The sequence below is a fragment of the Calidris pugnax genome, unplaced genomic scaffold (assembly GCF_001431845.1).
Source record: "Calidris pugnax isolate Ruff unplaced genomic scaffold, ASM143184v1 scaffold132, whole genome shotgun sequence".
NCBI lineage: Eukaryota > Metazoa > Chordata > Aves > Charadriiformes > Scolopacidae > Calidris > Calidris pugnax.
This window is the reverse complement of record NW_015090910.1, coordinates 3,019,248-3,036,299: the sequence shown is the minus strand read 5'-3', so window position 1 is coordinate 3,036,299 and position 17,052 is coordinate 3,019,248. Positions and strand designations below refer to the sequence as shown.

The following is a 17,052-nucleotide window of genomic DNA, read 5'->3' as shown; positions in this document are numbered from 1 at the left end:
CTGCCCTCACGGAGCGGCCGGCCGGTGGGCGCCAGGGCCCGCGGGGCCTGCTGGGGCCTCCGCACCGCGGCCCTGCCCCGCCCGCCTCCCCAGGTACGAACTGGTGAGGGGGGGGTGGAAGAAGGCAAAAAGGGCTTGCGAAAAAGCAGAGGGGCATCCCGGCCGGCGTCCGGAGGGAGAAGCTGGCGGAGAGCAGAGCGGCCTGACGAGCCGGGGAGCCTCATCCCTGGCTGGTCTCTGGCGGGGGACAAAAGCCACCTCTGATCAGTCATTCCATCGGCTGCGAAGTGGAAGGAACACAAAGTCCCATGTACATCCAGAGGAGTGAGTAAAAGAAACAGTAATAATTCCGAGATGAAAGCCACCATCTTGGCATCTCATTGTCCTTCCAATGACTGTTAATGTTCATTGGGCAACCCACCAGTATATGTTGCTCAATCCTACCCTATAAGTCACAGTTATACACTCCAAAACTGGGTGTATTTAATGTTTAATCTCAAAATACATAACCTTGTTTGTTGCTTGAACTACCGTCATGTTTTATATATACATACCGACATAAAACCCCCAGATATATATGTATGCTTCATATTCCAGCTCTCAAGATAAGGTGAATCTCTTTTTAGGTTATCCCAATCCTTTTATCTCCTGGCCAGCCCCGCCATCAGGAAATTTCACCAGTGTGCGTCATAATTTAGTGCCAAGCTTGTGGATGAACCTGTTAAGCCTCAGTGTAATGCCTGATCCTTCTGGAGCTTCCTTCCACAAGGGAGTGTTCCCTCTGTGGCACCTCCCTTGAGCCAGCTTCTTACTCACCCTGCAGCACCTCTCCAAACCCTGTCACAGCTTTCTGTGAAATCATGTACTAAACACTGACCGAGGCATCGTCGTGCTGCATCTCCTGCCTTCCTTATTCAGGAACTTGACTTCTCACAGAGGGTACTGGTTTTACCACGCAAGATTTACCTTTGGCAAAGCCCTCTTGTGTTTTAGCCCACTTTCCACTTCCACCTGTTTAATTACGTTTTCCTTATCCATTTGCTCTCAATCCTTGGTGACTAATGGTGGCAGACAAGTAGTCTGCAGCTGCTTGCCGTTGAGTTTGAGCGCTGGCAGTAAGGGCACACTGGTGCCCAGCCTACCTGGGCTTCCCCCTGCCTGGGAAGAACATCTGTGACTCTTGCTCTTTGATGAGGATTGCCATAGTAGGAGTCCCATGCCATAGGTATAAGAATAGTGGAGGCTAATTCCAGCTCGCGTACCTACACTGCATCTTGTGGCCATGGAAGAGTCGTCAATATTACAATTAATAAAAATAAATTTGGATTTTTCTCCCATACGCGGCATGGAGGTTCTTCTCTCTTAGCCTTTTTGCAATGTGCATAAGCACATTCATGGAAGCTTCCCCTCCTGTGTATCTCAAAACATAACCTTGCCTTAGATTTTTTGCTGCATTTCTGATCTTTCTTAATTAAGAACTGACTTACTGAGCCAACTTGGTACCTTTCTGGTGTCTGGGGGTTTTAGCCCAGAAGTTCAGACATTATTATTGTCTGTAAGGCTTGTATTTCTGTCACAGCCAGGCACAAGTCCAGGGACAAAGCCTGGGCAGGCCGCGGTGGTACAATGTCTCGCCAACGACAGTCCTGCCCCCAACAACCCTCAGCTCAAGTGGGCAAGATGTTAAGAGATGCTGAAGGAACGATGACATCTAGTATTTATACATGGAATAGTTATCTAAGGATTCAGCCAAATCTCAGCAGCAGAGCAGAGCAAATATTTTGGAGTCATTCAGATCTATATTCCACAAATCCCTCCTGCAAAAGCTATGTCCAGCTTCCCAATATGTGGGTAAAGTCAGATGTTCATTGCTCACAGCAGATACGTACGTGGTTTGCAGTGCCTTTATGGGCTGCCACAGATTGAGCTGTGGTAATTGGCCACGTTCCTGCTCATAAACTGTTTCAAATGTGAGAAAAATATTTCCCGAGCTGCTTTCACGGAGGAAGAGGTTTGTGTCAGCGTCGCATCTTCCTTTTGCCGTGGGCCAAGAGCAGGGATGGGCACTGCTGCTCGGCTGACATCTGGTCAACTCTGAGCAGGTGGATTGATCAGAAGGCTGGGTTAGCCCAATCTTGCCGATGTTTGAAGAGCTGAACATTACTGTTTTACACTTAAAATAGCTTGGTGAACACATGAAGTTCAATCATATTTAAGATATGTGGGCTTATATTTACTAACTTTTTTCAGTCACAGTTTATTACTGTAATATCTGTGAGGGAAAGCTATTAGACTCTGCCAAATTAAATGCTCTTTGAGTTAGAAAAAAATTATGTCTACTTTGTTATGGGCATGTTTCTCACAAATGCAGTAAGTCAATTGTGTCCTTGTAGTGATTAATAGAGAAGCCATTCAGAGTCCTTGGGGGAGGGGGGGTGGGGGTGGGTTTTTTTAATTACTAAGATAACTTCCTCATCAAATCTATTGCTCAAAGACAAAACAACTGTGTTTTACTCACTTTCATTGCTCTAGTGAGATGAAAAACTGTTGATATATTCTCCCCAGAGGTCATCAGAACTACAAACAAGGTTGTGGACCTAATGTATGCACAGACTAGTGGACGAAGCCTGGGGTTTATTGTACCATGAGAGAAGCTGAACAGAAGGGAAGGCGGAGATTAAACAAGACATTTGGAAAGAAGAGGTACCTACCCTACATGGCATCTGATTCGCAGCAGAGCTGCTGTGTGGGAGGCTAGGAGAAAGAAAAAGCACAGTCATTTTATTTTAGTTTGTAATGAAGGACAAATGCATTGCAACATTAAGGGCAAACCCAGTGATATATTCTTGCCTCTTCTGATCCGAACTCAAGAAATGTGGCTCAAAACCCTTTTGAGCCAATACTCATGACCTCACAGATTATTTCCACCAGAAAACCAAGTCAAGGGTGGAATTGGCAATGGCCCTGACAAAGTTCTGCTTCCAAAGGTAGAAGAACATACCTTCTTCAATATCTAGTCAGTACTCCTAGCTTTCCTTCAGTCTTTTTTTCTCCCAGAAAGAGTCCTCAAGTTTCTTTGGGTGGCATTTTCTGCCCTTCCCTTTCAGCTGTGACTGCTTGTCGCTGCCTCTTCTCTGGCTGTTTTCAGCCACAAACAAGCAACGTGTTCTGGCTGATGTTCCATTTCTGAGTAGCATGGCCTACATAGTCTGAGTTTTTTGGGTGAAATGAATATTACACCATTTTTCTTACTCCAAAAATGTTTGTCCTAAAAAAGTTACAAGATTAGGCACTCCTCCAAACACCACATTTCAGTGGTACAAAATGACTGTCTGCGTAGTCCAACTTTCAGTACAGCTCTTGGGTTTATAAGGTCTAGCACAAGACAAAGATTGGGCAGTTCTGCCACTTCGTTTCTGATTGAGAGTATAACTCAGAAAAATACCCTGATCCAAAATTGCTTTTCTTCTTCATTTAAATGGTTGTTTCTCATCTGCAGGAGGTGTAATGTGAATATATAAGACTTGGTCAAGAGGGGTTAGATTTGCCTCCCACTATTGGCTTCAGCGCTGGGACACAGCAAACAGCTTTGTGAAGTGACCTGGCCGGTAGAAAGGCCGGCAGCAGATACTCGATGCGGTACTACAGGGAGTTACAGCTGGGGAGTGGAACGTAGTGTTCAACCTTCAGAAAAGATGATCAGAGGAACAGGAACATGGTCTTGCATTTTTGCTGCTCTGGACTTCAAAGTAAAATTAACTCAGCTTAGAAAATACTATTTTACAATTTAATCAAAATTGACTGATAGGACCAGGGGTAATGGTTTTAAACTGAAAGAGGGGAGGTTGAGATGAGATGTGGGGAAGAACTTCTTTGGTGTGAGGGTGGTGAGAGCCTGGCCCAGGTTGCCCAGAGAAGCTGTGGCTGCCCCATCCCTGGAGGGGTTCAAGGCCAGGTTGGAAGGGGCTTGGAGCAACTTGGTCTGGTGGGAGGTGTCCCTGCCCAGGGCAGGGGGTGGCACTGGATGGGCTTCAAAGGTCCCTTCCAACCCAAACCATTCTGTGATTCTATGACTTTTAGACTTCACATCTCAACTATAGCAAAACATTCCCATTGACCGATACAGTTTAATTTAGTGCCTCACAGGGATGCCCATAATATCCCCAGGATTACCAGTTACCCTCTTTTCTCTCCATAATTATTAATACCATGGTTTAACTCTGTACAGCACAGTAAACAAAATATATGCGAACAACAAAGACCTGAGTTCCCTAGCAAAATGGCTAGATATGATGTATTGACCATGACGGCATGTTTGCTGTCTCTGGTGAGCTTCATTGGACAGTGCAAGTGCAACAGTTCATTCCAGAGTAGTGCTGTGACTGAAAAAATTTTTTTAAAAGCCAAAAGATCACAGCCAACTCCCAAAAGATCATAGAATCACAGATGCAATAGCTCTGTCTTTTTTTTCAGGCCATGTTATCAAATAATTTGCAAGTTATACTTGAAACAACCAAACCTTATATGAGTAGTGAGTAAATCCATGTACAGATACAGGCCTGATGGCTTTGCTGCTTGTGTCTGCTTCACAGCAGGTATTACAACTCTTCTTTTCTCCTAACCTGGCAGCTTTGGAAGAGGGTAGGGATTTTTCCAGTAGTTGTTTTGAACTCCGTTCCGCTATTGCCTGATAGCATCATCAGCTGAAACTTTAGCCATGAAGTCAAAGTGAAGCCAGGCATGAGGAAAATATTCGGTGCTGAAGGCCAACAATAAGGGCAATGTGACTTTGAATCATTGTTTAAAGAACGAAGGGCTCAGTTTTGCCATTCTGGTATCAGAGGAATTTTCTCCTTAAGTTGTCTTGCTAAAGGCAATAGGACAATTTAGTTAGTACCACTTGGTATTAGTAAAAAGCAAAAAACTCTAGTGTTCAGAGGCAAGCAATTAGGTTATGACTAAAAGTATTTCTAATAAGTGTTTTTGAAGACACAGACAGCAGTTTGCCCGATACAAGATGTTACATATTTATTTACATTTACAACAAGTTCTATTTGTAATATTTTAAGAGAACAGTAAATGTCTGTAGCTCTTTGCACCTTCTACCAGGAATAGACCAGAAAATATTAAAGATATAATTTACTAGCAAGTTAAAATTTGGGGTAGAGGTGAATAGAGGAACAAAAGAGGGGAGAACATGAAATACTGAATTGCGAGAACTGGGATGTACTTATTTTTGGGCAGTCTTGTGAGGGTAAATGTGTGTAAGTAACAGATGCACTGAGCATGAGCTTTTAGGGATCAGGGCCTTGTGTACGTTGGGGAGGTGCCATCAAACAGCACGAACTAACAATTCAGTTTTGCAATACAAGCTGCTCACTTCACACTTATCACATGAGGTTGGTAAAGCTTCTCTTCCTCTGGCTGTCTGGGATGAGAAAGCGAAGTAGTTAGTGCCCATCCTCTGCTTTTTTCTGAGATAACTTTTCACATTGACTACAAGTAGGATTTTTTGCCAAAAGATACTTTCAAGCTCCAGGTTTTCTGTGCTGTTCACTAAAACATTTGTACAGTAAGTACAGTCTGAAGAGTGAACAAGTAACATCCAATATTTTATCGTGTCATTGCCTTGGTAATATTAAATCACTGAACAAGTCATTCATGTTTAGTGTATTATTTTCTATAGTAAATTACCAGTGAAAATAAGTAGTAGCATTTAGCTTACAGTTTAGCTGGTGGAATATAATTAAAGGTTGTATCATGCAGGGACAAAAAAGCATTGGATTAAAGACTGTAACTGTAATTCTTACATTTCTTAATACATGCGTGCTTGATTTTATGGCTTTCTTTTAGTGTAGCTTTTACAAGTCATTTTCTTTGAAAATTAGAGGAGAAAAATCCGAAAGCATCATGTGATACTTGTATGACTTTGGCACATCAGGGCTGAAACCTTTAGGTTCCCCATAGAAACCGCAGCTCCTTGAAGCAGCGTGTGTTTGCTTGTAGCAGTAGCCGCTTCTCTGCAGGTGGAGCAGCACAAGGGCAGGTCTGCTCCTGGGGTTTCAGTGGCGGCAGCAGCCACAGAGGATTTAGGGAGCTTGGATACCATTTTTCACGTGACAGCGCTTCCTCCTGCTCCTCTCGAGCATCACCCATCGATCCACAGCGCTCCCCGACCCGCCCGCCCCTGCCAGCTGCCCCCAGTCGGCCTCATCCCTTCCTTTGATTTCATTTGTGTAAAGTTCTTGGAGATCTGCTGGTGCAGAATGGTGCTGGAGAGGCAGGTGCTCTTCCCAAACACTGAGACAGACCGGAGCAAAGGACGAATGAACCAGAAACAGGAACAGTTCTGCCTGATCAAGTGGCGAACACCAAGAACAAGTGAAACCAAAGACACAAGATCCATATCCTCCCACTATACAGCAGAACTGGTAATGAACCTGTTTTTCAGGTCCCAGTAGTTGCAATAGCGAGATAGCAAATTTCTGTGTGTACTTCAGCTGTCCACAGCAGAAAATATGCTTTGTGGGCAAATGTGTGTTTTCAAGTTAATAATCAGAAAAGTTCTGGAGCACACTGTTGTTTTTTCTGCAGAGGTGGTTTTTTTTATTTAGTCAGCGAGGTAGATACCTGGTGGCTTTCAGACACTAAAGGGCCTAGAAATCCACTGTGAAGAGGCAAGGTTGTGCATTTGTGCTGGGAGGAAGGATGCAACCTCCTCAGGTCCTTATCCCATCCTCGTCTCTGCATCCCGTCCTCATTTTCGGTCACTGAAGGTTTTCTTTCACTGGGGGTTTCACTCAGAGCAGCTCTTCCAGATCCAGAACAATCTGCTTGGTTTTGTTACTTTCATAGTCATTTCACAGCGGGTTTCACAAGTGCATGAAACTGAGAGCACTGTTGTGCTGGAATAACTGGGAAATGTCTGTACTAAGGCATGTAGCCCTGCCTGAGCATCTCCTAGAAGGCAGAGTTTTGTTAAAATGCACTACTCAAAAATTGAAGTCTAGAAATGTCATAATACATGGGTTTGAACGGAATCTGCGTTTTTTCCATCAGCTGAATGATTTAATACCTGTGTTTATTCAGCGAGGTTGGGAATGAGCTGCTGTGGCAATAGCTTGCCAGTGACAAGCTCTGACTGCCCGGCAGTGCCGTTTATAGCAGGTCATTGCTCTCCTCAGCGCTTGAGACAAATATTGGATTCATTGGGGGATCTTTCAGCCGAAGGATAATATGTTGAAAAGCAGCTCAGTCGAAATGACTTTGCTGTTGAACATTTTCTAGCAGTCGCAGAATCTGATTTATTAATTAAATCCTATCAGCGCACGCTCTGAAGAAGCCAGCGTGGCTGAACTATGTCCCTGTTAAGTGAGATTAAAGGACATGAAAAAAGTTTGCATAGTATGCCTCAACCCACATTTCCTGTGAAGGATACAGCTTGTTATTTTTCAAAACATGCTGAATATTCTTTATATCTTGGTTTATGATGACCCGTGGGAGCAATTGTAAAACTGAAACATGGAAGAACTAGGGGGAAAAACTAACTGGGGTACGCAGGAGTATCTGATATGGCCTGACTGTATTCTCTCTCCGATGAAGGAACAGGTCATAAGGTATTTAGCCAGATTTTCTCCAAAGGAACACGTACTTGGAAATAATCTGTTCTTAAGCAATTGTCAACTAATTTTTCAAATAGATTTATTGAGCTAAATGACACATAAAGAGAAATAAAACCTGTCTTAACATGAACAAAGGACATCAGGATGAAAAAAACTATTAATTAGCAACATGTAGTCAAGAGTATCATCCTATTGACATTTCTGTGGGATGGCTGGAAATAGTGCCTGGTCCCACAGCACGACACACATCTTGTAGCCTGCTCTGTGCTGGGTAATTATAATGTGCTGAGCCTGTATGTTCAAATTAGTCCTTGACAGGAAAACGATTCCCAGATCCCCAGCAGTTAATGCTGTAGCCAGACGCAGGCAGCTTGGTGCCAGTCTCCCTTGCCATCTCTGCTCCTCTGAGACTCCAAGCCCCAGGCAGAGTCCTCTCTCATCTCTCGCTTTTTTTTTTTTTATTTTTTTTTGCTGCTCTTGTGTTTTTTGCACCAGTCTGTGCTTCGTCCTGGAGTCTGGGGTGGTCGGTGCCCTGCGCTCTCCCCACGGCCAGCCTGCTGCAGACCCCCGGCCTTTGAGATGCGTTCGAACACCTTGTGTGCCGACGCCAAGACGCCCAGATGGTGGAGGCCGGTGGTGTCTGAGGGAGCTGAGGTGTCAGCCAGAGCTGCGTGACGGTGGGCCCACCACCCCCTGGGCACCACCCTGAGCTTCGTCTCCTGTAACTCTGCCCAAGTGATAACCACGCGTGGTGGTCGTAGTGGGGGCATCTACTCGTGATGGCGGCATCCGGGGCTCAAAGGTGCTTTCAGGGAGACAGATAACAACACAACAGCCGAGGGCTAAGTTGCGCAATGCACCCACCTAACCACAATACTGGTACTATGGCCAATATGCAAATGTGTCAATCATCTCACCCCCCAGAACAGCCCCAGAGTCACTGGAACTCTCCCGTGGAGCAGCAGCTGCATGCCAGGAACCCCCTTGAGCAGGGACACCTCTCAGGGCTGCTCCTCCAGGTTAAGAGATTCCCTGCAGCATCTGATCCTCGGGAAGTGCCTGATAACACGGCAAACTCTGAAATTCTTAGCCAAGCGATAGTCCACCGTCAGAAACCACAGGAACACTGCACAGTGTTTGCATAGCTCCTGGCACTAAATGTGAACAGGCTTGGTGTGACATTTTGCCAAGAGCGGAGTGGGATCTCATACAGCAACTCCCCGCAGGTGCTTACACACTCTTGGACATGAACGCTTGGCCAGACAGTAAGGTTTGCCTTGGTGTAACTGGCACAAAGCACCGATGTGCCGGCGCCTGTGGGAGCAGATGGCTTGCCTATTTTCCTCCAGACATTAAGACTCCAAATCCATGGTACATCCCTTCCCCAGATTCACAGAAAGCTGCAGAGGAACCGGCTCCTGTCAAATTTATTCTCCTGCCTGGTGGAACCAGCTCCAGACTTGGCTATCCACATTGCACAGTCCACTTCTGAAAACTTCTGGTCCTCTAGAGTTTAAAATGCTGAAATCAAGGGGAAAAAAAAAAGCCAAGCAAACCACAGATGTGTGACAAAAACCAAGATGATAGGCAGCGATCCCTGAGAACTGGAGAATCCCTTCTCTGCTAATTACCAGGGACTTGAACGCAGGCCTTGCGGGTGGGCAGGAGGGCAGCGAGAGGGGGGCTGTGTGCGGGCAGCCCAGAAACACCGGAGCTGGGGAGAACTCCAGCACCAGAGCCTTCCCTGAGCTCCTGAAAGCCAAACCTGTCTCTCACACGCCGCGGTACAGAAAGGATGCTGAAATTACCATTTCCAGCATTCCAGCATTTTCTCTGCCCTTTTCACAACTACCTGCTGTATCACCTCCCCAGCTGGAAAAATGGGGAGAATAGTTCCCTAACTCAATAGGAAGCTCAGGTTTAAATTTAGTGGCTGCTTTTAGAAAATACTTCAGGATTCTTGGACAGGCAGCTTTGTGTAAGTACTTCAGGGTATCGCTGCTGTCTCCTTACGGATGAGGAAAGGCTGTACCAAATATTTGGGGTAAAAACAGCAACAGAAGACTGATCCTGCACTTCTGTGCGGGATGGGCGAGATGAATGTCATCTTCCACTTGTTTGCCTTTGTAAATCATCTCCCTCTCTCTCTTTTTATTTCCTTAGGAATTCTCATAAGGAGTGATTTTCACCTTATATGAAATAGGCAAAATGCTATGAGGGAGGCCCAGCCATTAAAACACGCTGGTAAGAGTTTTCACGCCCCTATTTCCTCTTAACAGAGAGGGCTTTGGATTTTATGCATTAAAAAAGTTTTGTTCCCCAATGGCAAGAAAACGACTTACCTTCTGTGTATTTGTTTCTATGGTGTTAGGTCATTTTGCTTTCAGGAAACACTATGCCGTGCACATAAACACACCAAATCCCTAGTGGGGAACATCTAAGGAGAAATGAATGTTACCTTAACAAAAAGGTAAGATAAGTTGGCCGTTTGGCAGATCCTTGCCCGGCAGCGCAGGAACACTGCGGGTGCCTGGAATTCACTCCTATTGTCCCAGGGGCTGAATTGCTTTGAAAAAGGTCACATGAGGAGGAAAGGAAGTTTTGACTTTCACATGCCTGTTATTGCTAAGGAAACCACTTCCTTGGTATTCACATATTCAGCATGTCTCCAGTATTGGCGCTCTGACAAATGACATCGTGCATCGAGTAACAAAGAAGGGTGGAGAAGGCTGTTAGATAACTGGCCGTGTTTGAGACGCCAGTGCAGTCTGTAGGGCTGCCAGACTTCACGCAGGCTCGGCCAGGGTGAGCAGGGTCCTTTGTTGGCTGCAGATGAGAGACCTGGAGTTCAGAAAGGTGGAAAAGTGGCTCTGGGGGTTCCCATTTTTCTCATTTCATACTCAAACAAGAAATCAGAGCAAGTGACCAGCTGCCATTGGTTCGGACTGAGAATCTCCACCAATGTGTTTCGGGGTTTTTTTCAAAGAGGACTGAAGCAGAATTTCTTTAAAGTAAGGTATTTGCAGATCTAAATCTGACAAGAAAAAACACGTATCATAATTAGGCTTATTTCTAGTCTAAGAGAAAAACACAGTCCAGTCTGCTTCAGGATACAAGTGGGTTTCACTGCAAACACACACGAGCTACTGAGATCACCAGGACCGAGCGTGAGGCACGCACAAATCACAGGAATCGAACAGCTAAAGCCCTGCTCAATTTACTGAGAGGCTACTGAGCTTTTGATATGTCAAGATCTATTTGTCTAAACGCTACCTGTAAAAACAACATAATGTAGTGAACGGAGTCTGGGACTGCGGAGGCCAGAAATCAATATTCTAAACTTGGCCCTGCCTCAGATGTGTTTTGTGGCTCCAGAGTAGCGTTTAATCTCCCTGCATGCTCACTGGAGATAAACCAGTTCAAATATAATAAACTCCACTGAAGAGTGGTGCAGATCAGTTCACAGCTTCTGTGTGCTTCTCTGAAGACCTGAATTGTATAAATATTACCGCTACATGCAGGACTTCTGGAGGTTTGTCTCCAGGAAAATACACGCCATGCATCTTCAGATCTGAAATGGCAAGTCTATTTGCTAGCAGCCGCCCTCGCCCCATGGAGACTTCCAGCACAGAAGCCACCGGGGCATCTGCCACCATCATACCTTCTTTTTTTCCTTCCTCTTTCTTTTCTCTTAAATGTGTTAAAACAGAATTATCTAAAAAATGGTTCCGTTTTTTTCTCTCAAAGAGCATCTTCATTCTCATTCTGTCTGTGGCAGGAACTGACCAGACTTCAACAGAAGTAATTTGCTTAATGCAGAATCAGAGAGAAGGACCTATGGCCTGTTTATTTAGGAAGTAAGACTAGGCAGTAATTGTGATTCCTTAATGCTTAGAATACTTGAAAACGTGCTGGGTTTCACATTCCAGTCATTTTCCCTAATAGCCTCGTTTTTGAGTGATTATCTTACTAGAGGCTCAGCTGAGCTGCACTCATTCCCAAGGATCTCAGAAGGGTTACCTGAGGTGAGACAAAAGGTAGGTAAAAACACCTGAATGAAGCTACAATAACCTTTTCCAGCTTTTTTTTTTTTAAATCAAAATAGAAAAACCAAACCAAACCAATAAAAACCCCACCCAACCAACAACATGACAAATTATCTTCTGCGATATAGGAAAGGAGAGAAATCCTGGCTGTATCTCCCTTCCATGCAGGAAAAAAGTTCCACGTACAGAGGATGAGAGTTGCCACAGACCAGCAAATCCTGCACTTTTCCAGCCCAAAAGAGAAGCAGTTTGTGAACTATTCTAGAAACCGCTTATGAGTGGACAATTTGAAACTGCCAAGGAAAAGCAAGTGTTAAAACAATAGGGTCCATATTTATTGGTACGTGTTTTTTACAGTCATTATTACCTGCAGAAATGAGCCCAGCACCTCTAACAGCCCTGGGCTTTGTCTCCCCTATTAGTCAGCCCTCGCGGTGCTGCCGTAATACAGTTGTTAGCACAGGCTGCGGCAGGCAAGTGGCAGCTACACCCAAACCTAGACAAAGCTGGAAACAGGCACTATTCTTGGTGGGGAGGCAGAGGTGAGGGGGCGATGCTGTCGGGCAGCCGGGTTGCTCAGCAGGCAGCCTGCCGTGCTGCCGAGCGCCGGGCAGAGCCGGGCAGCCCGGACGCAGCACAGCATTTCATAAGCTCCGTGCTACCACACATCGACACGGCTCAAGGTGGAGGAAAGCCCTAGCAGTAAAGGGGCAGAAGTGCAGGGCTGGAGCTAAAGCCCGTGCAGGTGGCATCGTAACCCCAGAAAAGGACTCGGGGAGGAGCCGCAAGCAAACAAGTCTCACTCCAACCAAGGAGAATTTTAAAGGTCAAAAGGACAGAACGTTAGAAATAATTGAAGTTAAAGCACATGTGACCAGATCTGGCAAACTCAATTGCACAAAGGTTGTGGGGTAGCTACATGCCCCCAGCAAACCGAGCGTTAAGGACTGCACAGAAAGGAAAATGAGATTCCCCTCCTTTGTGGTTTACACCTCTAAACCACAGTGACTCTCTGCTCCCCCAGTCTGTGCGACCTCAGTATTCTTTTATGTGAACCATTTGATGCTTCTTTATTTCACCATTTCCCCGGGCACCGTCTTCACCCTGACACTGCTGGAGCCCAGAGCCCAGCCTGGCCCAGCCACCCCCGGCCGCAGGCTCTCCCTCCCAGCAGAGGCTGTTCTCCTCCTGGCAGAGCCCACCTGTGTCACCTCCTGGAGGGGAATCACGGAGCGCAGCGACTCTGCTCTTCATTTGTACTGACGCAACCACGGTGGAAATCTCTCCCACAGCAAATATTTATCAGAGCATATCAAAGGAAAAGCAGACCAGAAGAGAAAGAAGCGAAACAGCAAATGCCATTAAACTTTGCCAGGCCAGATCTCAAAGTGAGTGACAAGCACCCCAGAGACACGGAGCTAAACCGCAGCACAAAGCACAACACTGAAAAAAAATAACCCCAAATTTCCAAACACTGATGTCCCATGGAACAACTTTTAATTACTTGTAACTTGCAAAGATTAAGAAGGGAAACCCACACAGAACTACGGGTACACGAGCGAAGCTGCTGCCCCAGTGGGTGCCCAGCGCGGGCCACGGGCCCCTCCACGGGGCGGGAGGGAACCGGCAGCAGCCACCACTGGCTTTCTAAATGATAGAAAATAACGGGATGCTACACGTTAATTACATAATTAAAACTCTCTTGCTGCTTTGCTACGTGCCAAGGACACTCAGTTTCTTGGCAAGAGACCTCTAATTTCCTTCTTTGATATCCAGGTCAGCGCCATTTGGAGAAGTTCATTTCCGGCCAGTCACGGCTGTGGCACACAACTGCCTGTCCTGCCTCTGGGATCTCCCTGGAGTTCAGCCTCTTTCAACTACTCTTATAAAAGCTGGTAAACCTTAAAGTCCTCATAAAGGGTAGTTCCTCAGTATTCAGAAAGGTCAGGGGACATGTAAGCACATGAAAACATTAGGTTGCTGGTGTTGCATAGCACTACTTCTCATATCATCAGAAGTCCCATCCTGTTCCAGCAGAAAGGGCAAAGAGAGAGGGAGGAAAACAACCGTTTCATCCTCAGTTCTCCAGCTTCTCTCCAAGTTGGGTCTGCCCCCCCCCACCACTTGCTATCACCCCCCCTTATGCGAAAGGGAGCACTGTCCCAGCAGAGTGCGGGGCGGGGGAACCACACAGGTTTCTGTGGAGCGTGGGCTGGGCCCACAGGCTGGGAGGGAAGGAGGGAGCCCTGGCTGCTTTGCCTGAACCACCATCATTCCAACCCCGGAGCAAACTCCAGCCTGAGGACTGTCAAACATGGTCAATCCACGTGCGAGGCACAGCTCCCCATTCCCAGCCCTGCCGGAACAGGAAAGGCACAACACTACATGTGTTTTTAAAAACCAGGTACTTTTTCCCAAGAAAGGAACATAGAACATGCTACCAAGGAGCGGGTGAGACAGAGCAAGTCATACAGAGCAGATGGTAGCCACGCTGCCTAATGCACTGCTGGAAGGTGCCCAGCTAGTCTGGTGATAAGCGATAGAGGAACCTATGTAGGATAATGCTCTCATGTTAAGTGCCAGCAATTTATTACATGGTATCCTGGAGAACAACTGAGGTGAATTAAGCACGGTAACCATTTACTGTTCCTTCTGAAAGCCCTGAGATGATATCTGCACTGCTACTGTGGCCGACAGTACCTCCTGGGCAGATGTGAGCTTGCTCAAAGCTAACCACGAGCCAACTGTCTGGGTGAGCCTGGTGCCAACCCACCCATCGGGAACGTTACTGAACGCTCGCTGCTGCACCAACCAGCACTGGGGTTCTGCTCACCTTGGAGCGGGACCGAACGGGCTCACATCCACTGAGGGCACGTAGCAAAACCAGAGCTCCACAAAGGCCATACACCAGGTGTCGGTCGCAGTAGCTTAAATGTTCCTCCCTCCAGCTGCTCCACGCAAAGGAACAGTTACTAGGAACGTGCCCTCTATACTCTTTAATCTGATAAAGCAAGCATAAACCAAGATATTTGTATTCTCCTTCTTTGTGTACAGCCTACATCCACCCCTATGCATCACCATTTAGCTCCAAAAAGCATCCTTCAAGTTTGCTCAATGATTTTTTTAATGAAAAAGAATCCATTCCATGAAAACAATGCTGCAAAGTGAAATTTGGAAGAACTTGTGGAGATCATATTTACTATTGCCTGTCCTGAATTTGATCTTGCACTAGGGACAGGTGAGGTAAACAAAGCTGATCCTTGACCACAAAAACCTGGGTGGCTTGTTATTCTTGATGATGAAGCTAAGACTATACTCCTTTTTCTGCCAGTCAACAACCTGGCCCTGTAAGACTGGTATTTCGTGCTCAGAGGGGGATACAAGTTAATTTTTACTCAGTGAGACCACTTCTCTACAGATAAGCACATCCTAAATACTGCCATTGTTTCACGAACTCCTGATGATCAGGCAGTAGCCATTTCCTACATGATCTCCTGTGGAACACAGTACACCACATGGTTACGTTTTGCATGAGCCATATACTCTTGAACCATCACTGTCCACACTGTCATTTGCAACAGCTGTTAAACCATGGAACAAAGCATGGAGTAGGTCACTCCTTAGAAAGCATCACATTTCCCATCTCTGGAAAAAAAATATTCTCTTTACTTATTAGTATTATTATTATTCTGTCTACTTATTATTTATTATTATTTCCCCTGACATTTACCTCAAGCCTGTGACAATGACGTAGTCTTAACTGTTCACTGCTTTTTGGTGGTATTTCAACTGACCGTTATCATCTTGTTATCATTGGATGACTGCTCAAAAGACTCTGGAGCGCATTGCAATTTTCAAAATTCAGTTGTTAATTAATAAGCATTAATCTCGCAAATCATCCTGGCAGCAGTCATTGAGAATGGGCATGCAAAGAAGTTCCTGTAATACTGAAACTCAAGGCTCCCTTTAGTGCAATAAGGCAAACCAAGAAGCCTACTGATCATTCTCTTTCTTATCTAGAAAAGCAGATCTCCTGACTTCCCAAAGGTATTACTAAACACTATACACATCTCCATGACCACTGAAGGACTATGTCCAGATTTAATTCTAACTGTAAATGCGCCAATGGCTGTGAATCAAACAAAAGGGTACAGATCTTTCAGAAACATTACATCAACTGTCATTGTCCTTCAGCAAAAGCTGGAGATCTTACTCTTCCTCAGCCAGTTTCTTCATTCTCAGAATCACCCGCTTTCAGATATAAGTGCTTCATCAACAGATTTCGTATGCCTTTCCCCAGCATAAATCCCATAATGCAGCTGGTCATCCTTTACAGTAGCCCAGGACATCTGCTTGGTGGAGAACCTTGCTGCCCATTCTCCTGAACTATTAACAACAATGACACCCCCCAGGCCCCCAACTCGAGTCTTCATGTAGTCTAACGCAGTGTCAGCAGCCATCTCTGGTGACATTCCTGAAAAGAAGAACAACGTAACTTCATGGCATCAGTCTTGAAATAAGTTTTAAAATTCCCTTCAAGTTTCACCCCTCCCTATGAAGCCAGACAAATCTAATTCCTTCTTCAACTAAATTAGCAAGAAGTTTCCAGTGGAGCAGAGGAACCGTTTATAGGAAGGCTATGGACAGTTGCTGCTCTGCTACGGTGCTGCTACAAAGGCAGGATTTAAATAGCTTCAGATTGCAATTCAGTGTTTGATCTAGACTACCTCATCAACTCTATGTTCAAGACACAACATTTCTTACGCCACCATTTGAAGGGAAAAATGCCAATCTGAGAGCTTCCCATCAAATGCGTGTCACAAGCTAGGTCTGAAGAATATACAATTTGAAATAAGAACACATTAAAACGATCAAAAATTTCAATCATCTATGTTCCAAGTCCATTGGCCGCAATGGAGCTCAAAGCACACGCTCTGCAGTCACAATTTATCAAAAGCAGACATGAGCGTTTCTCCTCCTAAAACTTCTGAAAGCATCAGGCAAGAGGAGGACTCAATGTACTAGATGTCAGAGAAAGGACCTGCAAAGCAACTTTATCTTTTCATTACGCTTAATTCATATTAACAGGAATATTTTCTAAATAAATCAAAAGTTAATGTGTGCATCATACCCACAGGCATGTGGAATGCAGTTGGCTTAGCCTAATTGTTCTAAGATATATACCATCGGTAATGTTATGCAGGTTAGGCTGCAGAACAAAAACTGACCTTCATGCCTTCCCTGCAAATTTTGAGTTAAAACCATACAAAACCAGCAGAGTCAGATTTATTCACAGCACTGCTGACTGACAGGATAAAGATCCTTTCTCTGAAGTTACGGGTGACACTGTGACTATTCAAGTCAGAGGCTCTGACTTCAAAGGG

At 45.4% G+C, this 17,052-nt stretch overlaps 1 protein-coding gene across 2 annotated transcripts in view; it reads right to left on the bottom strand.

Moving 5' to 3' along the window:
- Window positions 1–7,687: 7,687 nt before the first annotated feature.
- ASRGL1 (asparaginase like 1) overlaps window positions 7,688–17,052 on the bottom strand; it is a 31,415-nt gene continuing 22,050 nt past the window's right edge. For both annotated transcript variants that reach the window (XM_014949334.1, XM_014949333.1), the window contains exon 7: window positions 7,688–16,142. In XM_014949334.1, coding sequence (XP_014804820.1) covers window positions 15,913–16,142 — 230 coding nt within the window. In that variant the 3' untranslated portion in view covers window positions 7,688–15,912. The remainder of the gene's footprint in view (window positions 16,143–17,052) is intronic.